At 40.2% G+C, this 19853-nt stretch overlaps 1 protein-coding gene across 1 annotated transcript in view; it reads left to right on the top strand.

The window, feature by feature from the left end:
* The window catches only part of TUBGCP6 (tubulin gamma complex component 6), a 32348-nt gene extending 13628 nt beyond the window's left edge, over window positions 1–18720 (top strand). The window contains exons 10-25 of the mRNA XM_065413189.1: window positions 258–407; window positions 1046–1127; window positions 1215–1303; window positions 4350–4465; window positions 6568–6706; window positions 6799–6915; window positions 7160–8567; window positions 9104–9159; window positions 9243–9432; window positions 9702–9870; window positions 10796–10937; window positions 12456–12650; window positions 12988–13120; window positions 14197–14410; window positions 16225–16424; window positions 18277–18720. Of these exons, the coding sequence (XP_065269261.1) occupies window positions 258–407; window positions 1046–1127; window positions 1215–1303; window positions 4350–4465; window positions 6568–6706; window positions 6799–6915; window positions 7160–8567; window positions 9104–9159; window positions 9243–9432; window positions 9702–9870; window positions 10796–10937; window positions 12456–12650; window positions 12988–13120; window positions 14197–14410; window positions 16225–16424; window positions 18277–18368 (3492 nt within the window). The 3' untranslated portion in view covers window positions 18369–18720. The remainder of the gene's footprint in view (window positions 1–257; window positions 408–1045; window positions 1128–1214; window positions 1304–4349; window positions 4466–6567; window positions 6707–6798; window positions 6916–7159; window positions 8568–9103; window positions 9160–9242; window positions 9433–9701; window positions 9871–10795; window positions 10938–12455; window positions 12651–12987; window positions 13121–14196; window positions 14411–16224; window positions 16425–18276) is intronic.
* The last annotated feature ends 1133 nt before the right edge of the window (window positions 18721–19853 follow it).

Raw genomic sequence — 19853 nt, 5'->3', positions numbered from 1 at the left:
ATATCTGGATGTACGTGTTGTACCTAAAGGCAAGCAGTGGCCATTATTGGACACGTAATGCCATAAGCTATTCAAGAATGTAATATGATTAAAAATAGATATTTAAACATCTGCAGAATGGCTCGGAACAAGACTCCTTATAGGAAATATCTCAAACAGTTAATATATGCATATGCAATCATAAAGCCTGATTAGTCATTTAAAATTCACAGACTTTTTCCCCCACTATTTAATTGTATAATATTTCTTATTTGTAGCATTACATATGCTGGTCAGATATCCCTGTTCCTCGGATTTCTGTTATTTTTTCCCTTGAGGAGCTGAAAGAGATTGAGAGAGACTGTGCAGTATATGTGGGTCGAATGGAAAGAATTGCCCGTTACAGTTCTATTAGCAAGGAAGAAAAGGTAAATGAGTAATAAAGAAGAATGAATTTTATATCATTAGCATATTTAAAGAAAGCTCAGATTTCTAATTTTATTGTATATGTAAAATACTGATATTCATGACTATAGTCTTTCTGTGGTGGTCTGCTTGCTTAGTATTGCTATCTCAGGGGGGGAAAAAGACTAACATAATTACTTTCTTCATTTTGTTTAACTGGCATGTCATTATTGTTGACATTTTCATGATTTTTGGAAATAGTTTTGGAGGACGTTTCACCAGGAGTTTGTTGCATCTGCTTTAATCTATTAGGGAAAGGTAATCAAGACCCAACTAGTACACTATCAGAGTCGAACTTGTTTATTTTAACTAATCAGATTGTTCCATTTGTCAGTCTTTTAATCATTTGCATGGCTAATTGTTTTAGTAGAACTTCATTACTGTGAACAGATCATTGTGTTAATAAATTTTAGTATAACCTTAGATTTTACATTCAGTGATTTGCTGAATTAAGTGTCCCATTTATTAAATGGCTATAAATCCTGGAAGCCAGCTACTTTAGGACATTATTGCTATGTGTATGAAAGTGTACACTTTAAATTGCAATGCTATCTCTTCATGTTTGAAAAGCATAATAAAACTATATATATTTATCTCCTAGGATTTGCGCATGGAGATTGCGAAACAGGAGTTGATTGTTCATGCTCGAGAAACAGCAAGTAAAGTACTAAAAGCCATTAATGGTAAGTTCCAGTGGTGTTTTCATCTAGTGAATTTTTTCTTTGTTTTTTCAGTATGTTGTAAAGTAACTATTTTAAATTTAAATACAGATCAACAAATATCAGAAAGAATGACTTTGGATGCAAGGAAACGGGAACAGTTTCAGAAATTAAAAGAACAGTTTGCAAAAGATCAAGAGGTATTTGTGTGGTTTGATTGCATTGAGAATTACATTATTTGCTAAAGAAAAACAAAGAGAAATTCCAGTTTTACAGTGAAACATCAATTATTATGAAATCTAATCTTAGGAACGACCAATTACACTGCTCTACAGCCAAAATGCTTCTGAAATAAATGTAGTCAAACTTTACTAATTCTGGGTCACTGAGAACGAAAATGATGCTTAAAATTGTTGATTGGCTCTAGTTTTCAAGATATGCTATTGGGTCAGTATATACGACCCTTGACTTGGAAATGGCGGAGGATAAGTGAGTTATAAAGGGAAGGGATCTCAATTTAAACCAGAAATGACTAAAATACATCTTTAACTGGATCTATGAATAAATCTATGACTGGGTTTGGACAGTACTTGCTTTTTAGGCAAAACAATGAATGATGCAATCTGAAGCTGGTATTGCATCATACATGATATGAATTGCATCATGTTATTCCTAGAAGTCATGGATGATGCAATCATAACGAAGCTTACATCACTCTGCTGAACAAATTGCCCTATATCAGCTCTAGAAATCATACAGTGTCGTGCTCTCTTATTTGTCAGTGTTTGATTTTGCAAAGGGACACATTTCTGTTTAGCCAAAGTGAGCAGAGATGCCTCGTACTTGTGTGAACAGTGCAGATAACTTGTGCTATGTTTGTGGTGAAGTGACTTTTGCATCACAAAAGCGCAGTATAACCACTATGGTTAAGAAAGCCTATCACCTTTATTTTGGCTGCAAAATTGGAAATCAGGACAAGAGGTGGGCCCCACACATATGCTGCAACACTTGTGCAACAAATCTTCGCCAGTGGTTGAACAGGAAAAGGAAATCTATGCCTTTTGCAGTGCCAATGATTTGGAGAGAGCCAACAGATCATACCAGCAATTGTTACTTCTGCATGGTGCCTCCAGTTGGGAAAGGTGTGTCAAAGAAGAAAAAGTGGACTGTGCATTATCCAAACATTCCATCAGCTATACGCCCAGTACCCCAGGGAGAAGGACTGCCGGTTCCTGATGCACCAGAATCATTCTCACTTGAGTCAGACGAGGAAGAGGATGAAACTTCTGGTCCTGAACCATCAATGTCACAGGACCCACATTTTCTCCCATCCTCCTCCTCTGAACCACACCTCATAACACAAGGTGAACTGAATGACCTTGTCAGGGATTTGGAACTACCCAAGAGTAAGGCAGAGCTGTTGGGCTCCAGACTACAGCAGTGGAATCTCCTGGCAGATGATGTTAGGGTTTCCATGTTCCGTGACCGTCAAAAGGATCTTGTCCCATTCTTCTTCATGGAAGGTGATCTTGTAGCCTGCAACAACATCGATGGTGTGATGGCAGCCCTCAACATCGTTCACGATCCAGATGAGTGGAGACTGTTCATTGATTCATCGAAGACGAGTCTTAAAGCTGTTTTACTGCATAATGGCAATGTTTTGCCATCAATTCCAGTTGGTCATGCAGTCCATATGAAGGAAACCTATGACAACATGAAACAACTTTTGAGGTGCATAAACTATGACCAACATCAGTGGCAGCTTTGTGGTGATTTGAAGGTTGTTGCTCTCTTGCTTGGTCTGCAGACTGGATACACAAAGTACTGCTGTTTTCTCTGCGAATGGGATAGTCGTGCAAGAGATTCCCACTACATCAAGAAAGATTGGCCACTCCGACAGTCATTGGAGCCTGGGAGGAAAAGTGTTCAGCATCCACCACTTGTTGAATCAAGGAAGATTTTGTTACCACCCTTACACATCAAGCTGGGTCTGATGAAGAACTTTGTCAAGGCCATTGACAAAACACAAGCAGCTTTCAAGTACCTCCGTGGAAAATTTCCAAGGTTAAGTGAAGCTAAAATAAAGGAAGGTGTCTTTGTTGGTCCTCAGATTCGTGAACTTCTTCGAGATGATGCATTTGACCATGCACTGCGTGGCAAGGAAAAGACGGCATGGAAAGCCTTCCAGTTAGTGGCAATAAATTTTCTCGGAAACAACAAGGCAGACAACTACAGGTTGTTGGTAGAAAACCTCCTCAAGGCATACAAAAGCCTTGGTTGCAACATGTCACTAAAGATACATTTTTTGCACTCTCATCTAGATTTTTTTCCACCGAACTGCGGAGCAGTGAGCGACGAGCACGGCGAGCGATTTCACCAGGACATTGCAACAATGGAGAAACGCTATCAGGGCAAATGGAGCCCATCGATGCTTGCAGACTATTGCTGGACAGTGACAAGAGATGCTCCATTTAATGAATACAAGAGACAAGCCAAGAAGCGCTGAGTAGACACTGAATAGGACTAAACTATGTACATAATAGTTTTTTGCCTTTTGTTTCATAATAAATTTTATTTATATGACCCTTTTGCTGATTTTTAAAGTGTTACATAAACAGGACAGGTGAAATATTATCATGTAAAGCAACCATAAACACATGAAAAGACCTAGGTTTACAATTTATGATTAAAACTCTACTATCTACACAATATACATAGACATAAAATGTAAAAACTTAAATATCTTAGAAACAGTAGCCAATCAGTTGTTTTAATTGTCATATTTGAATTCAGCACATCAAAATACATAATAAATAGCACATTTTATCTCTGAAGCAGACGACTTCTCAAAAATTGTAGACCAGTGTTATACAAACCATTTTTTCTGAAGGGAGGGAAAAATCACGTAATAGTGATGTCTATGAAGAAAAAGGCAACAACCCTTCACATTCTGATGTTTTCAGTGCATTGGAAATCACCTTGCAGTGGTTTGAAGGAGAAGAAGACAGTAATGCAGTGGACCATACTGCAGTTTATGCACTGTACCTATTTGTAATTTTGAAATGTTCAATTTTATGATCTCCTCAATCCCCAATTAGTTTATAAAATAAGGGGTCTACTGCACATTCTGAAATCACTCAAACACCTAATGATATACAGTTTAAAAAGCTCTTTAAAATGTGTACATCTATCTGACTGGGTTGGTGTTGAAAGTGATTTTTTTAAGAGTTCTGAATGTTTATGTAGCGTCGACTTACGATGAAACAGGAAGAGATTGATGATGATTTCAGCTATGCCCGAGAGCTCAGGGAGAGAGAGAAAAGACTGAAAGCCTTAGAAGAGGAACTGGAAAAAAAGGCAAGGTAATGTATTAAGAAACAGTATTTGTGGTTAGTCTTCCAAAGGTTTCAGATCACATTTTCCCGTAAGGTCTGGCTTTAAAAACCAATTAAAATATTGCTCTTCATTTTGGAATCCTAGCAATGCTCTAGAGAACAGACAGTCTACACCAATGACATCCAGATTGGTTTTTGTCATAATCTTGGCTTTAGAAAAACTTTAACAACAAAATTTGTGATCAAAAGCTGCCCCCGCAGCAAAAGAATCGGATGTCAGAGCAGATTAAAAACCAGTACATGGGAATTAACATAGACTTTTTTTTTGTTTTACTGCTAATGTTAAATGTGGGTTACAATACTTTCCTCTGAGTCTACATGGACCCCAATCTTACTTCAGTGGGGCTGTACTTGGGCCTAAGGTCCACCCAAGTGGGTCTGATTGCATGGTCAGAGCCACAGTTTATACATTGGTGAATGCGATTTGGATTATGTTTTGAATAGCTGTCAGAGATTAAGGGCTGCATTTTAATCTAAGGGCACACATTGATGGTGTCTGAGTACGTAAGGTGAAATGTATCTGTCAGTTCCTTTTAGTTTGATATATAATTGGGACTCACATGCAGGTCAGGTATTTCTTGGTAGTTAGTCATTAGCAGGGGTAGAGCCTTGGGCTTCAACATGTACCTTCAAAATCTCCAGCTGGAAGTGGTGGATTCTCCGTCTCTTGATATCTTCAGCTCAAAACTGGATGCCTTTGTGGAAGATATGTGTTAGCCAAACACAAGGTACAGGGCTCAATACAGGGTAATTGGTTTAAGGGGCTGTGATATATAGGAGGTCAGATTAGATAATCACTCCAGGACGTAGCCAGGAGTCATTACTGCTCCCATTAACCATCAAAAGGACAAATACAATATATTTATGTGATTAAAAATTAAATTGATGAGGACAGTGCCATGGGTGTGGTGTTCTATTTTTAATTGTTTTTATTTATCAGGTAGACTTAAACAGTAATGAGCAGGAAAGGAACACTTTTTTCAGTGTTAAAATTGGTTATAATTAAGACTGCATGTCTGTCACAGAGGTCACTGAAGTCATGGATTCCATGACTTTCCATGATCTCCGTGACTTTTGCAGCAGCTGGTGCGGCTGGCTCAGGGGTTGCCCGAACACTCGGGCAGCCCCTGGGCCAGCAGCATCAGTTTGGGTGTGGGAGGGGGCTCAGGGCTTGGTCAGGGGGTTGGGGTAGAGGGCAGCGCTTACCTCGGGGGAGGAGGACAGGGGCTCCTCGGAAGCAGCTGGCATGTCCCTTCAGCTCCTAGGCAGAGGGGCCAGCTTTCAGGCACCGCCTCCATAGTTCTCACTGGCTGCAGTTCCCGGCCAATGGGAGCTGCAGAGCCGGAGCTCATGGTGGGGCAGTGCACGGAGCCCTCCTGGCCTTCCCTCCCCCTAGGAGCTGCAGGGACATGCTGGATGCTTCCGGGGAGCTGTGCAGAGCCAGGTAGGGAGCCTTCCAGGCCCTCCAACCCCCCCGTCCCAGCACCAGCGGGAGTTCTGGGCCGCACTCTACCACCTGCGCGTCCCGTCCCCCCCCAGCACCAGCGGGGATCCTGAGCCGCCCAAGTTTTAGTCAGGGGTATATAGTACAAGTCATGGACAGGTCACGGGCTGTGAATTTTTGTTTACTGCCTGTGACCTGTCCATGACTTTTACTAAAAATACCTGTGACTAAAACGTAGACTTAATTATAATTGATGTAAGTTCTGCATAGTAATTATAGCTATTACAGACTTTGACATTACTCATCAATATATACAGCTAATGGTAATTTGTCTTTGTTTTCTATTATACATTTAAGCACATTTGTTATGAAAAATTAGTGTCCTAATAACATGGTTCTATAAAAACTTACTGACAAAAAATACCATCCTATTTTCATTACATTTTCTCAACTGGATTCTGTACTGTGGATGAAACCTCTGGTTTTTAATTTTAAAAATATATAGTCTGAGAGATCTATCATTTTCTTGCTCTTCTACACCAGCATATGGTCTCAATATACAGAGTGCAAGATGAAAAATACGCAGGTGGAGTGTCTGTAATATAGTATCTTTACTATCCTTCAGGCAAGAATTAATTGACCATTATAGCAAACTTTCTGATGATGCAGCCCGTAGGGAGCAAAGAGCTTTATGGAAAATCCAGCGGCACAAACTGGAAACAGCCCGTCTCAACTTTCTATTAGAAGATCAAAAACACATTGAGGTATCTTTTACATTTTTATAAGAAATATCATTTGTAGCATTTTAACATTTAATACATTAAAAGCTTTTTGGTTTTGCTATTTTGATTTTTAGGAGATGCTTGAAAAACTTCCTGATGGGAAGTACAGGAGGAAATTAGACATCATTCCGCATAAGCAGTGCCAAACAGTCTCAATTATGGATGCTGTTGTAGAAGAACCGAGCTCTCAGGTTGGTTTATTTTCTGACAGAAGCATTGCATGACAATTCCAAGTTTTCTAATGTGAATTTTGTAAATCTGTGATCACTAAATAGAAGAGTCACCATGGCAGAAATGTGAATGAGTATTATAGTATTATGGTGCTGACAATAAAAGGTGGGACTGGAAATAAAATCTTGATCTGGAAAAATAGTTTAAAATACATACCAACTGTATGTAAATGGCTGAAGAATGCAATAATTATTTATATTTTAGGTATCTACTGTGGAACCTGTGCATTCTGACAATAATGTTGTCAGAGGTGATTCTGAATCTGGACTGAAGAGTATTACTTCTGCTGATAAACCATTGGCTTTGCCCCAGTTAGTAAATACTCACATAAATCAACATTCTGAGCCAGCTGCAGCAGGAACTGAATCCCAGCTACTAAGTACAGAACAAACATGGGATCCATCACAGAGTGCTAATGCTCTTCCTGAATCCAGTCTAAATATTGAGGATTTCCTACCAGAATCACAGGAAGAACAACCTGCTGTCGTTGGCTCTTTACTAGATGAAGGATCTTTACTAGATAAAGCATTTCAAAATATTAGCTCAGAACTTCCTGAAACTACTCAAATAAGTGAAAGTCAGCCTCTTTTGATAGGAGCTCTGCAAGGAGAAGACAATACACAGTTACATCAGCAAAGTGAATATGATTTTAATACAATTCTCAGGCCAGCTGCTGTTTCACAAGGACATGGCAGAGTTGGAGAAAATGTGTTTGTGGAGAGTAGGAGACTTCAGTGGAATATTCATGGACATGTATCCAATGCCAGCATTAATGTAGGGGAATATGTGCCTCATGCAGAGACTTCCCAGTCACATTCAAATCCATATGGACATTCTTCAGATTCGCACATAAAGATTGGGGAATATACCTCTGAAGTTGAATCTAGTCGGCCTCGCTGGAATATTCATGGGCATGTTTCTACAGCTCATATTAAAATTGGGGAATATACGTCAGAGGTAGAGCCCTCAAGGCCTAGATGGAATATTCATGGACATGCCTCGGAAGCTAATATTAAGATTGGCGAGTACGTGTCAAACATAGAGCCTACAAGGCCTCGGTGGAACATCCATGGTCATGCATCTGATGCCAATATGAAGATTGGGGAAAATGTGTCGGAGCCTGTACCGTCTAGACCTCGGTGGAGCATCCATGGCCATGCATCTGATGCCAATATCAAGATTGGGGAAAATGTGTCTGAGGCTGTACTATCTAGACCTCGGTGGAATATCCATGGACATGTTTCACAATCACACATTAAAATGGGAGAGCTAGTTTCAGATACTGAGCTTTCAAAACCTCGTTGGAGCCCTTTTGGCCATGCATCTCAGTCAAACATTAAAATAGGGGAGTGGTCTCCATCCACAGAAAGTGATCCGATACCTCATAATAAAACTATCTCTGGTCACTCATCAGACTCTACAGTTCAGACATTTCTGTACAATGGAGAATTTTCTCCCACAGATGAAAGTAAAAGAGACAATAAATCATCAGAAGGCAAGGAAGAGGTCTTACCCCAATCACAGTCCTCAGACAGTGTTCCAGTCCTTTCAGATTCTAATATTGAAGGTGAAAAGCAAGAAAACATCACAGAAGAGAGAGAGAAACAAGAAGGTTAGAATAAGACAATCAAACTGTATTCAGTTGGTCAGTAGTTTTTTAGGACCTTATAAAAATTACCATCAAGTGTGTTTGTTCTATCTGGATACTTATGAATTAATTCATTGAGTATATGGCTAAACACTATTAGAATTTTTAGGCAAGAATTTGCATCTAGTCTAGTCTCCTGCATGAAAAGGGTGAAATATTTGTTAAAATTTTCCACTGGTTTGAAACTTTGCAGACCAGTTATAATTCTAGTGTGTTTTTAAATAGCTACCTTGCACTCTGAAATTGAAAAATGTTCTGACAATACTTTAAATATATTAATGCTAATAGTGTCACTGTGTAATATATACAAGCATGTGAACCTAAAGTTCCCTGTTTTTCAAGTGCATTGTAATGGTGGTTTTGTTACAGATTTTGCATTCTTTTGGAATTATGATCAGGTCTGAGATATGATCCAGTGACTATAGGCAGTCAGCTGTATTTTGTATGTTCATGGGTGGTTTTTTTTTTTTCTGATACTGTTTCAATTTGTGTTATTACAGTAATTGCAAAAGATGTCTGCAAAGATCTCCCTCTAGAGCTTCCTCAGGGTTCACAGGTAAGGAACACATCATTTGTGCATGGGATTTATGAGATGATGGTCTCTGAGAGGAGGTGTTATTATTGTCTGCATTCTCTTAGACAGAGGAACCTGAAAAATCGATTGCACTGACTGTTACACCTCAAGAAACTTTATTTTCTGAGGCTTGTGCTTCTGAGACTAAAGAGAAGGAAGATGATGATGATACGTGGAAGAAAGAACAAGCTTATCTGAAAGCCTTATCAGACCAGTATTGCCTTGAAAAATACCAAGACAGCTATGATTTAATGTGTGAGTAGAACTCTTGAAATCTTAGTTCAGCAAGATGATGTAATGGTCTTGAGTGAGACATTAGGCTTTTAGCATAAGGAAAAGTTCTTAGATGATTTTTATCGTCAAAATTATTAAGTACAGTAGCAAAACTATTTTTCTTTATATAAAAATCTGAAGTCTACTGTAGCGTGTTTTGATTTTTTCTAATCTGGAATGACTTTCAGGAGATTAATTGAAATAGCTTAAGTATAACAGCTTACAATTTTTATATGTATTCTTCAATTTAGCAGAGTTGCCAGTTTCCCATCTCTTGCATCATGTGATACCCAGGTCATACACTTTCCCAGTGGATCCTTTGGTACAGTCAGCAACAGATGAAACAGCTGTACAACTTAGTGAGCTTTTATCTCTGCCAGTGCTGATGAAACACTCTATTACTGCTCCACTAGTGTCTCAGTAAGTATTAATTAGGAAAAACAAATCCACTTTTATTAACTCAGTTATTTTTTCTTCATTGGGCATTTTCCCTTGAGACAGAGCTGCACGAAAAACTACTTACTACTTCTTAGAGTGCTATTCCACACATGCGTACACATGCATGCCGTGTGCCTGAGTCTGGAAGTTCTTCAAAGGAGTGTCCATTGACTCTCACGTGCGCATTGGCTTCCCTCATGTTCCCGACCAAGGGTATAATAGGCGGCGCAGGTTGATGCCGCTCCAGTTCCTTCTTAACGCTGCATGGCTTTGGTTGGAATTGTGTCCTTCAGTGTATAACCTGTAAACTAAATTTGTTGTGAATAGTTTTTATATCTAGTTTAGTAAGTATAGGGTATAGGATAATTTCCTCCCGCCCCTGCCTTTGGGGAAAATCCTCCCCGGTCTCGGGACTATCCCCAGAGTTCCAGGATTCAAGAATTGAATCTCTTGCCCTCTCACCTTCTCTGTCAGTGACTAGCATCAAAGGTGCCTGTATTGCCTGGGTGAAGTATACACCTCTCCAAAGATACAGACATGACACTTTTGCTTAACCAGTCTGGATCCCACCAGGTGAAAGCTTCATAAAGAGAGGTTACTGCTAATATTTTTCCTATGGTCCATGTAGTGTCACTAAAGCCCTTTATATATAACCAATCTTCAGATATGCTGGCAATTCCAATCAAGCTATAGTTCTCAGTAGTGGTAGGTTTTAGTTCTGGTTCATCCTGGATACTATCTGTATATAAGGTTTCTCCCATTTTCTTTAGTGCATGTGAATGTCATGCAAGCTTGTACATTATGCTAAATATTGAAATGTTAATTTTATAGTAATATCCATGACTGCATTTTAATAGTAAGGAAAGAATTGTTCTTAAGAGTGATTGTCAGTTCATGTTTTTATTAGTGTTTCCCTTGTGAACAAAGCAATAGTCGATTACTACTTTGTGGAACTGAACATAGAGAAGAATTTTGAAGCACTACGGCATTTTTTGTTAATGGAAGATGGAGAGTTTGCTCAGTCGCTTAGTGACCTACTATTTGAGAAGGTATTTGTGCTGGCTTGTTTATAACTCTGGTATTTGGTCATTTGCAATAGGCGTGATGTTTGTGAACCTCTAATATCTCATAAAGTGATATTAAGGACCGTTCCCAGTGTTGACATAGGTAGCTAAAAAAACCCAATATGAGTAAGGGTGGTAGAGAGGTGTGGGTTAAAATCCTATCTGCTATTTTTCCCCTTGTCCATTTTGTACCCCCTTGTGCCACGGCAGCAAATTCTGTAGCAAAGAGGCCCTGCTGAGGCCTTAATGACTGTGAGCCAAAATGCACCCTTTCTTAGAAATGCACCCTCTCTTAGGGATACATGAGGCCCAAGAAACTCTGTAAGAGCAATATATTTTGCTGATATTCTCCCTGAGGAATGGGGTGATGGGATTTGGCAGACTGCAGAGGAGGCTAGCGGTATGACCTCTAAACTCAGCAGAAATTGGAGCTGTTCAGGGAAGAGAACCTCCAGTCCTGTGAAAGGCTAGACTGCGCTATTGCTCTGGCCCCTGCTGGGAGGACACTGTTGCCACTGGTTGAGTCCCACCACTCCCCTCCATCACCCTGTAGGGACCCATGCTGTGAAAAGTTGGTCTACGTTCCCACTTCAAAAATCCTACAGTGCACTGTTGAAGGAGAATTAGGGAGGGGAATGTTGGAATCTTCTGCAGAGGTGGCACTTGTATGCCTCATTTCTGTGACCACGGGTGAGGTCCACCTGAGTAAGGACACAGGAAGCATGGTCTGGGCTTATGTCTGGCTATCAGGACATGCATGGGCACACCAACTCTCTAGAAGCTGAGATCATTTTGGTCACGATCGAGAAAAGCACTTTAGCACATGCTTAACTTTGAGCATATGTGAGAAGTTCTGCTGAAGTCAGTGGGGCTGCTTGTGCTTAAACGTTTTGCATCTGAGTCTTATGCTCAGTATTGTCATTTTAATAGTTGCAGGGGGATCAGAATAACATAAATGAAATGTTTAGAATGACATGATTTTTTTCTTTTGTTCTTTATTCATTCTGAGACCTGACGCCTGCAATTCTGAATTTGCTATGTACTTCTATTTATATTTTCCATAACAGCAGTTAAGGCTTTATATTTGTATTTTGAAAAGTGAATTAGCAAGTTCTCATTTGGATTTTCAACAAATAAATTAATTTCATTAGTAAACATATGTCAGAAAACACATTAAAGTTGCTTTAAAGTTCTAAAGGTGAAAATTGAGAGGTTTATTTCACAGTATTAATTTTGATTCTGTCACATTAATTTGTTAATTAGGTTGTTCTGATGTTGATCATCATGGTACTGAGCCAAAAGACTATGGGTAAAAATTTCAAAAGCAGTCAAGTCCCATTTTCAAAAATGAATAAAACACTTGTGCCTAAGCCACTTTTGAAAATGGGACTTAGGCTCCTAGGTCACTTAGGTGCTTTTGAAAAATTTACCTTAAAGCAAGAACATGACTTGTCTGTCTCTAAAAATTATATGTGTAATGAGTTAAGATTTCTTTTTTTCAAGCTTGGTTCAGGGCAAACTCCTGGTGAACTTCTGAATCCACTGGTTCTCAATTCTATCTTAAATAAAGCATTACAGTATAGCCTTCACGGAGACACCCAGCTTGCTTCCAATCTTTCTTTTGCACTCAAGTACCTTCCAGAAATGTTCAAACCCAATGCTCCTGATGCTCTGAACTGCTTGGAGCTACGGTACAAGGTAAGAAAGCATGTAGAAAAGATTATATGAAAGTTTATACTTTGCTCTTATACCATGATCATTTGAGCATCCATGTTTCTTTGATGTATAGTAACTGATGATTTACTACCTCCCAGAGGAAAAGAGTCAAGAAATTAGGCTAATCTAAATGAATTCATAGGGTTTGCTCATCCTGGTCATTCTATGATGCCATTTATAAATTCATTCAATTATGTTTCAGCAGCCTGTAGTACCTGTGACTGAAAGGGCTGTGAAATATTCTGAAATGATCAAATATGACATGGACAGGTAACGTTAATGACACTTGGTTTTATATATATATTATATATACTTTTAGGTTGATTGGCCTCTGAACATTGTCATTACTGAGAGCTGCATGAATAAATACAACAAGATCTTCTCCTTTTTGCTGCAGTTGAAGCACATGGTGTGGACTCTCAAGGATATTTGGTTCCACTTAAAACGTACTGGTAAGACAAATTAGAAAAGGTACTACATAAAAACGTGTTTAGCTCCATGTGCCAGACAATAGATTGTAAACATACCATTTAAAACAGGTACTTTGGTCCTTAAAAGTCAAAATTTATTCAAGGAAACTTGTTTGGAATTTGAGACAGGTTTCTGCTGATAGTTTTGTCAAACCATGATTTTTATGGGAACAGTCTCTACAGCAGAGGGGGGCAAACTACGGCCCGCGGGCCACATCTGGCCCACAGGACCCTTCCCTCTGGCCCCCGAGCTCCTGCCAGGGAGTGGGGTCAGGATAGGCTTGCGGAGGAGCCAGCCCAACGCCCCAGCCGCGCGGCGAGTGGGGCGGAGGCTAGCCCCTGGCCCCTCCCTCGTAGTCACAGTTCCCCCAGCGCCTGGGCAGTGCGGCTGTGGCTGCAGCTCCAGCCCGGCGGCACAGCTATAGCGCCATGGTCAGGGGCCGGCGAGCAGGGGAGTTCTGGGGGGGTATGCGAGGAGAAGGGGTAGTTGCAGGGGGGCGCTTAAGGGGCCTGGGCCCTGCTGCTGGGGACAGAGGCAGAGCAAGCCAGGGCCCCCCCTCCACCTCCAGCATGCTTGGCCCCTGTCCCCAGCAGCTAAGCCTATACAGGGAGCGAGCCCTGCCCGACTGCCAGGGAGAGCAGCCAAACAAGCAGGGGAAACACACAGGGCAAGGACTGAGTCCCCCTTCCCCCCCACAGGTAACGTGGGGCAGGGAGAGCAGGGAGGGTTGGATAATGGGCCCCAGGGGGGCGGTCAGGGCGTGGGGAACGGGGGATTGGATAGGGGTTGGGCATCCGGGGGGATGGTCGGGGGCAGAGAGCAGGGGTGTTTGGATAGGATGCGGGAGTCCCGGGGGGCAGTCAGGGGTGGAGAGTGGGGGGGTTGGATGGGGATGGGGGCTCCAGGGGGCTGGATAGGGGGCCAGGCCACGCCTCGCTCCCCCAGCCCTCCCTACCCTCCATACAATTTCCGTATCCGATGTGGCCCTAGGGCCAAAAAGTTTGCCCACCCCTGCTCTACAGTGTCAACAATAATATCTTTCTGTTTTTATTTTCAGCATTAGTGAGTCGTGCATCAAATTCTGTTCAATTTCGACAGCTCCAGCTGTATAAACATGAAATGCAGCACTTTGTTAAAGTTATTCAAGGTTACATTGCTAACCAAATATTGCATGTAACATGGTGTGAATTTGGAAACAAACTGTCTTCTGTAGGAAACCTGGAAGAAATTCACAGAACACATGCAGAATACCTCAACAAAGCTATTTTCAGGTAAGCAAAGCAGGGAAACACTTCAAGGAAAAACAGTGAAGTCAACTGAGCTGTTTCAAGCAACAGAGGGTCCTGTGGCACCTTTAAGACTAACAGAAGTATTGGGAGCATAAGCTTTCGTGGGTAAGAACCTCACTTCTTCAGATGCAAGTAATGGAAATCTCCAGAGGCAGATATAAATCAGTATGGAGATAACGAGGTTAGTTCAGTCAGGGAGGGTGAGGTGCTCTGCTAGCAGTTGAGGTGTGAACACCAAGGGAGGAGAAACTGCTTCTGTAGTTGGATAGCCATTCACAATCTTTGTTTAATCCTGATCTGATGGTGTCAAATTTGCAAATGAACTGGAGTTCAGCAGTTTCTCTTTGGAGTCTGGTCCTGAAGTTTTTTTGCTGTAAGATGGCTACCTTTACATCTGCTATTGTGTGGCCAGGGAGGTTGAAGTGTTCTCCTACGGGTTTTTGTATATTGCCATTCCTGATATCTGACTTGTCCATTTATCCTCTAAGTCAGATATCAGTCATTTATCCTCTAAGTCAGCTTATGCTCCCAATACTTCTGTTAGTCTTAAAGGTGCCACAGGACCCTCTGTTGCTTTTTACAGATTCAGACTAACACGGCTACCCCTCTGATACTTGAGCTGTTTCAGTTTACTCCAGCAGAGGATTTGTAAATATGGTATAGCACACATACACCGTCTGTGTGTATGTGTGCGTGCGTGTGTGTCTATATATATATATATAGATAGATAGATATAGACACACACACAAAATGATTTCAACAAACATATATACAAAGTAGTAATTATACAAAAAAAAATTGTAAAATCTTTGCATAGGTACAACAGAAGCACCCAGAATATTAGTGCTGTGATGAAAGGGAAGTTCGTGATTTGTAGTTAATACCTACTACTTAGGGAAATGAGTGTTGTCTGACTGAATAAGTAGTATGTACAAATAATCCAAATTCAAAGATTGCGCCAGGGCTGTCTCTATACATTGTTTATATTTTTAATACCTATGCAGAGTAGTTAATTTCAGGCTGCAGGACCATTCCCTGGCAGAGCAGTTGTCATCTGATGTACACAGACGTTGTCTCTGAAAAAAGACCACCACCAGGGTTCATGAGTAGTGGAAGTAGTACTACTTGCTTTATGAATCAGAGGCTGTTAACACTTTGAGCCTCATACACTACAGTTGTTACTAACACCAAACTGTAGAGGCGCTGAGATGTTGTGATAGAGAACAAAGCGAAGAGGACTAGGATAAGGAGATTGGGGTTGAGAGGTAAGTAGATATGGGAGTGGTGGGGTAAGGAAGGAATAGAGAGACAAAGAAGAGGTCAGAAATGACAAGGGAGGAAGAGAAGATGGCGAACAGGAGGAGTAGATACAAGAAGAGGCAAAAAGAGTGTGTCCCACTAGAAGTGGCATCTCTTGTTAGTTACAGACAAGCACAGGTGCATCCAGAATAACCAGTTCAGGCATTGGGAAGTGGCAGAAATGATGACGGATGCCAAATTACCTAGGCAAAGTTAAGATGAACTAGAGCATGACACTTAAAATTTAATCCCACCAACATAAAAATAAAGGACAAGTGTCTGTACTGAGCTCTTCATATGTAAATGTCAGCAACCTTGAAAAGTAGGTAAACCATACTGGACTCAAGAGTTACATAAATTCACTCCTGTAGAGTCACTTGTTTTGTTTTATTTTGAAATGATTAAAGAGGGAACCCAAAGGATTCTCTCTGCCTTCTAACCGCTCAAATAAAAAATGGCTCTTTAGTTTTTTTAAGTCTGTTTTTTTTTCCCCCTAGAGGACTATTGACTGAGAAGGCCACTCCTGTGATGAACATTATTCACAGCATCTTCAGTCTCATTTTGAAGTTCCGCAGCCAGTTAATCTCTCAGTCATGGAACATTGATGCTGGCAAGCAAATGGCTGTTCATCCCAACTTTGGTTTGATGCAACAATCTTACAATACTTTCAAATATTACTCTCACTTCTTATTCAAAGGTAGGAACTCAGATACGTTATTGGGCTAATTTATATTGCCTCAATCAACTGACACCTGAAAAACCCATCAGTTCTTGCAGTTGTCTCTGATAGTACAGCCTAAAAGCAGGAGAAAGTATATATTGAACTCATTTTGCTTAGTGCTAATCTCTCCACGTCCACTAATGTAAAGCATCAGAAGTCTGAATTTTTTGGCATGTGTCCCATAGCTGACAATAAGTATCACATTTGGTGGTTTACGGGGAGTAAATCTATGGTAAATAATTGCTTCTTAGCCTGCTATATGCTTAGATTTACCATTTATCTGCAATGTAGTCCTTGAAAACGTATGACAGACAAAAGTATCTAAAATGGCAACACAAAAAAGTCCTTTGAACTGTATTTTACATCTCCTGATAAGACAAATACTACATCTTACTGTAAGATTGAATTTCCTGGCTCCTGCAAGGGGTTAAGCGACTAAGGCCCACAGTCTGCTCACCTACTGCAAGATATAGTTAAATCTAGTTCTGCAGACAAGAACTTTGCCACTGTGCAGATTGCTTGCCACGTAGTTCATGTTCTTTTTCACAATAGAATTCCTCGTGACTGTCACCTCAGCTTGCAGGGTCGGCAAGTTAGAGAGACCTTATCTAATCTTCTGCATTTCCCAAATAATACTGCTCTTGCAGACCCTTCCCGTATTTCTACCAAAATAAATTCACCTTTTCATGTGAATACAGGCAGCTCCTCACTTTGCGTTGTTAGCAGCCCCAATATCCAAAGGAAGTGCCACTTTTTCCTTTAAATATCAGTCATTAGATACTGTTTCCATCAGATTGTATCCTTCAGGAAATGAGATGCCCTTTTTATTCATTAAGAGTGTCTAAAAGTGGTGTCACAGGACAAAAAACAACAAAAGCAAATATTTCAGGATGAGTTAGAATGGCTGCTTCCAAAGCCTATGGGAAGTCAAAACACTTCTGGGAGCCATCTAAGCCAATCCTATGAGATCTATGGTTGCTTCACGGACAGAGATTAATAGAGCCTCCTGTAAGGAAATATGCAGTGACCTGATCCTTTGCACTCCCCCATATTAATCACCACAAAACAGATATGTACTTACACATGTCCCTGTAATCTACAAGATTCTGTCTTTCACAAAGGGCGTGATCCAAAGCCTACTGAAGCCGGTGGAGAGTCTCCTGTTGATTTGAGTGGGCTTTGGATCAGGCTTTAATCCTGTATATTCTACACCTTTCCTTCTTCCTTGCATGCTGTTACTGCTTGCAAATCCCCCTTGGTGCATGAGATGTTTATGAAGCCAGGGCAATTTTTCTTACTTTGATTTAAGCCCATCCATTGGAAAGATCCCTTCTTTATTGTTAATGATGGTTAGCATTAGTAAAGATTTGCAATCATCCCAGGTGTTTGTCTCATGGTCCCTTCTGTAACACAGTGGTCTTGGCATAAGAAAACTAGCAGAGCTGTTTCTTTTACAGAGGTAGGGCATCTCAGTAGTGCCTGCCCACTGTTTAATATGATGTTATGGGAACCTAAAATTGTCCTTTTAAAAATAGTTTGGATAAAATGTACTTGTAATTAGAATAAAATTCCATTTATATGCACACTGTCTAGGATTGACACTTCTGTTCCTTGCCTTGCATCTGATTTGTTGTACAGACCGTTAATGAGAGCACTTTGTAATTCCAGAAATAGAGGCAGGGGCTCTTTTATACAGTTTTCATGATTTGTTTCTATCTACATCAGACTTCTGCAATAGGCTTTTTCCATGATAGTATTCGTACATTTAATCAACAGATTGACTTGTTAGAGGTTTAAATTAAGATTTGTGTATTTGCTTTTCCTACAGTGGTAACCAAACTTGTAAATAGGGGATACCAACCTCACCTGGAGGACTTCCTGCTGCGAATCAACTTTAATAACTACTACAAAGATAACTGAGCTCTAGTATACTGTAAGGAATACTGGTAGCATGGTAAAGAAAATACAGCTACAGCTTTATGCTTATTATTTATGGAAATTGATGCTAGTAACAGAGGCTTATTTTAAGAAGTAATCCATTGTTCAAAACAACTTTGAAGAGTGAAACCATAGCACTTAGAAAATGATGCCATTTAGAATCTGTACAAATCACCACTTCATCAGCACATTGAGAATTGATCCCGTCATTACAGATACAGGGAAGAATGGGGCCTAGTGTTTACATGTATGCCCTTTCCCATGTTAATTGGTTAATATATAGTATACATTTTTCCTTTCAGTGTTGTGAATTCATGTTCAATGTAAATACATGTTTGTGAAACAAATAAACAAAAAGATATCTTTTAAAACTTCTTGGTGTTCAGTATGCCCAAATTTGGTCCATTTAATTTATTTAAAAACTGACGCACATTCTCAGTCTAAATCACATTTACATTTAATATTCTATAATTATTTCTACAAGTCTGCTATTCACAAGGAATGAATAATATGGCTGAAATATGACATTTTGAGTACATCTGCTCAGCTGCTGGAAAGTGAGACTGGATTTGGAATATTTGTGAGAAACAGTAAGTCATTGGATTACATAACACAAAACAGTTATTTAAAAAAACAAACAGTTTGGTTGAAGATGTGCATAAAATGAGATTGGTATGTAAAATGGCAAACACGAAAGTTTAGTATCACTAACACAAACAAAGCTCTAACTATGAATAACTTCAAATCAGTGATTTTTAACCAGTAAAACTAGAAATCCCATATACTTATAAACCATTAAGTTGCAAAGATAAATCATATATTCATATTTAGTAGAGCTGGTAGAAACTCAGAATTTCTACATCTCAAAAATTGATTTTGTTCTGATTCACATGGTGGGGCTATACCAAAGCCACAGACCCTAGAAACGCAGGGTTCCCAGCACTGGGGCAGTGTGCATAGTGGGGCAGTTTTGAAAATTTGAGCCAAATGTGTTTATCCTTTTAGAGTTGCATCCGGATTTTTTTTGCAGTTAGTTTCCCCCGTCCCCAAGTACATTACTGAATTTTGAAGGTTCACAGTCCGCATGGAATTATGGTTCATGGAGGTGTGTAATGCCTATGCTAGGTTTGAAATATTTTGGTTTTGAGTTACTGTTTTTTACAATGTTGCTTTGTGCATGCACAGTAGAAAGACCTTAATAAAGCCTACAAGTGGGCGCTTAGCTGAACATGTGTGTTCACTATATATATGTGTGCTCTTTTTGCGAGTCTAATGTGACAGACCCAGACCAGTGGGGTACAGGAGTCTGGTAGAGGGCAAATATACTGGTCACTGGATGAGTAGTTTTCTGTTCCCTGAGTGACCAGAGCAGGGGCTGCACTAGAGTGTGAGGAGCTGGGAGCAAGAGGCGCAAGGAGCTGAGAGTGAGGGGGTGTGCTGCTGGAGGACTGAGGAACACAAGCGTTA

This window comes from Emys orbicularis, chromosome 1 (assembly GCF_028017835.1).
Source record: "Emys orbicularis isolate rEmyOrb1 chromosome 1, rEmyOrb1.hap1, whole genome shotgun sequence".
NCBI lineage: Eukaryota > Metazoa > Chordata > Testudines > Emydidae > Emys > Emys orbicularis.
The sequence above is the reverse complement of the archived record's forward strand: the minus strand, read 5'-3'. Positions and strand labels throughout refer to the sequence as shown.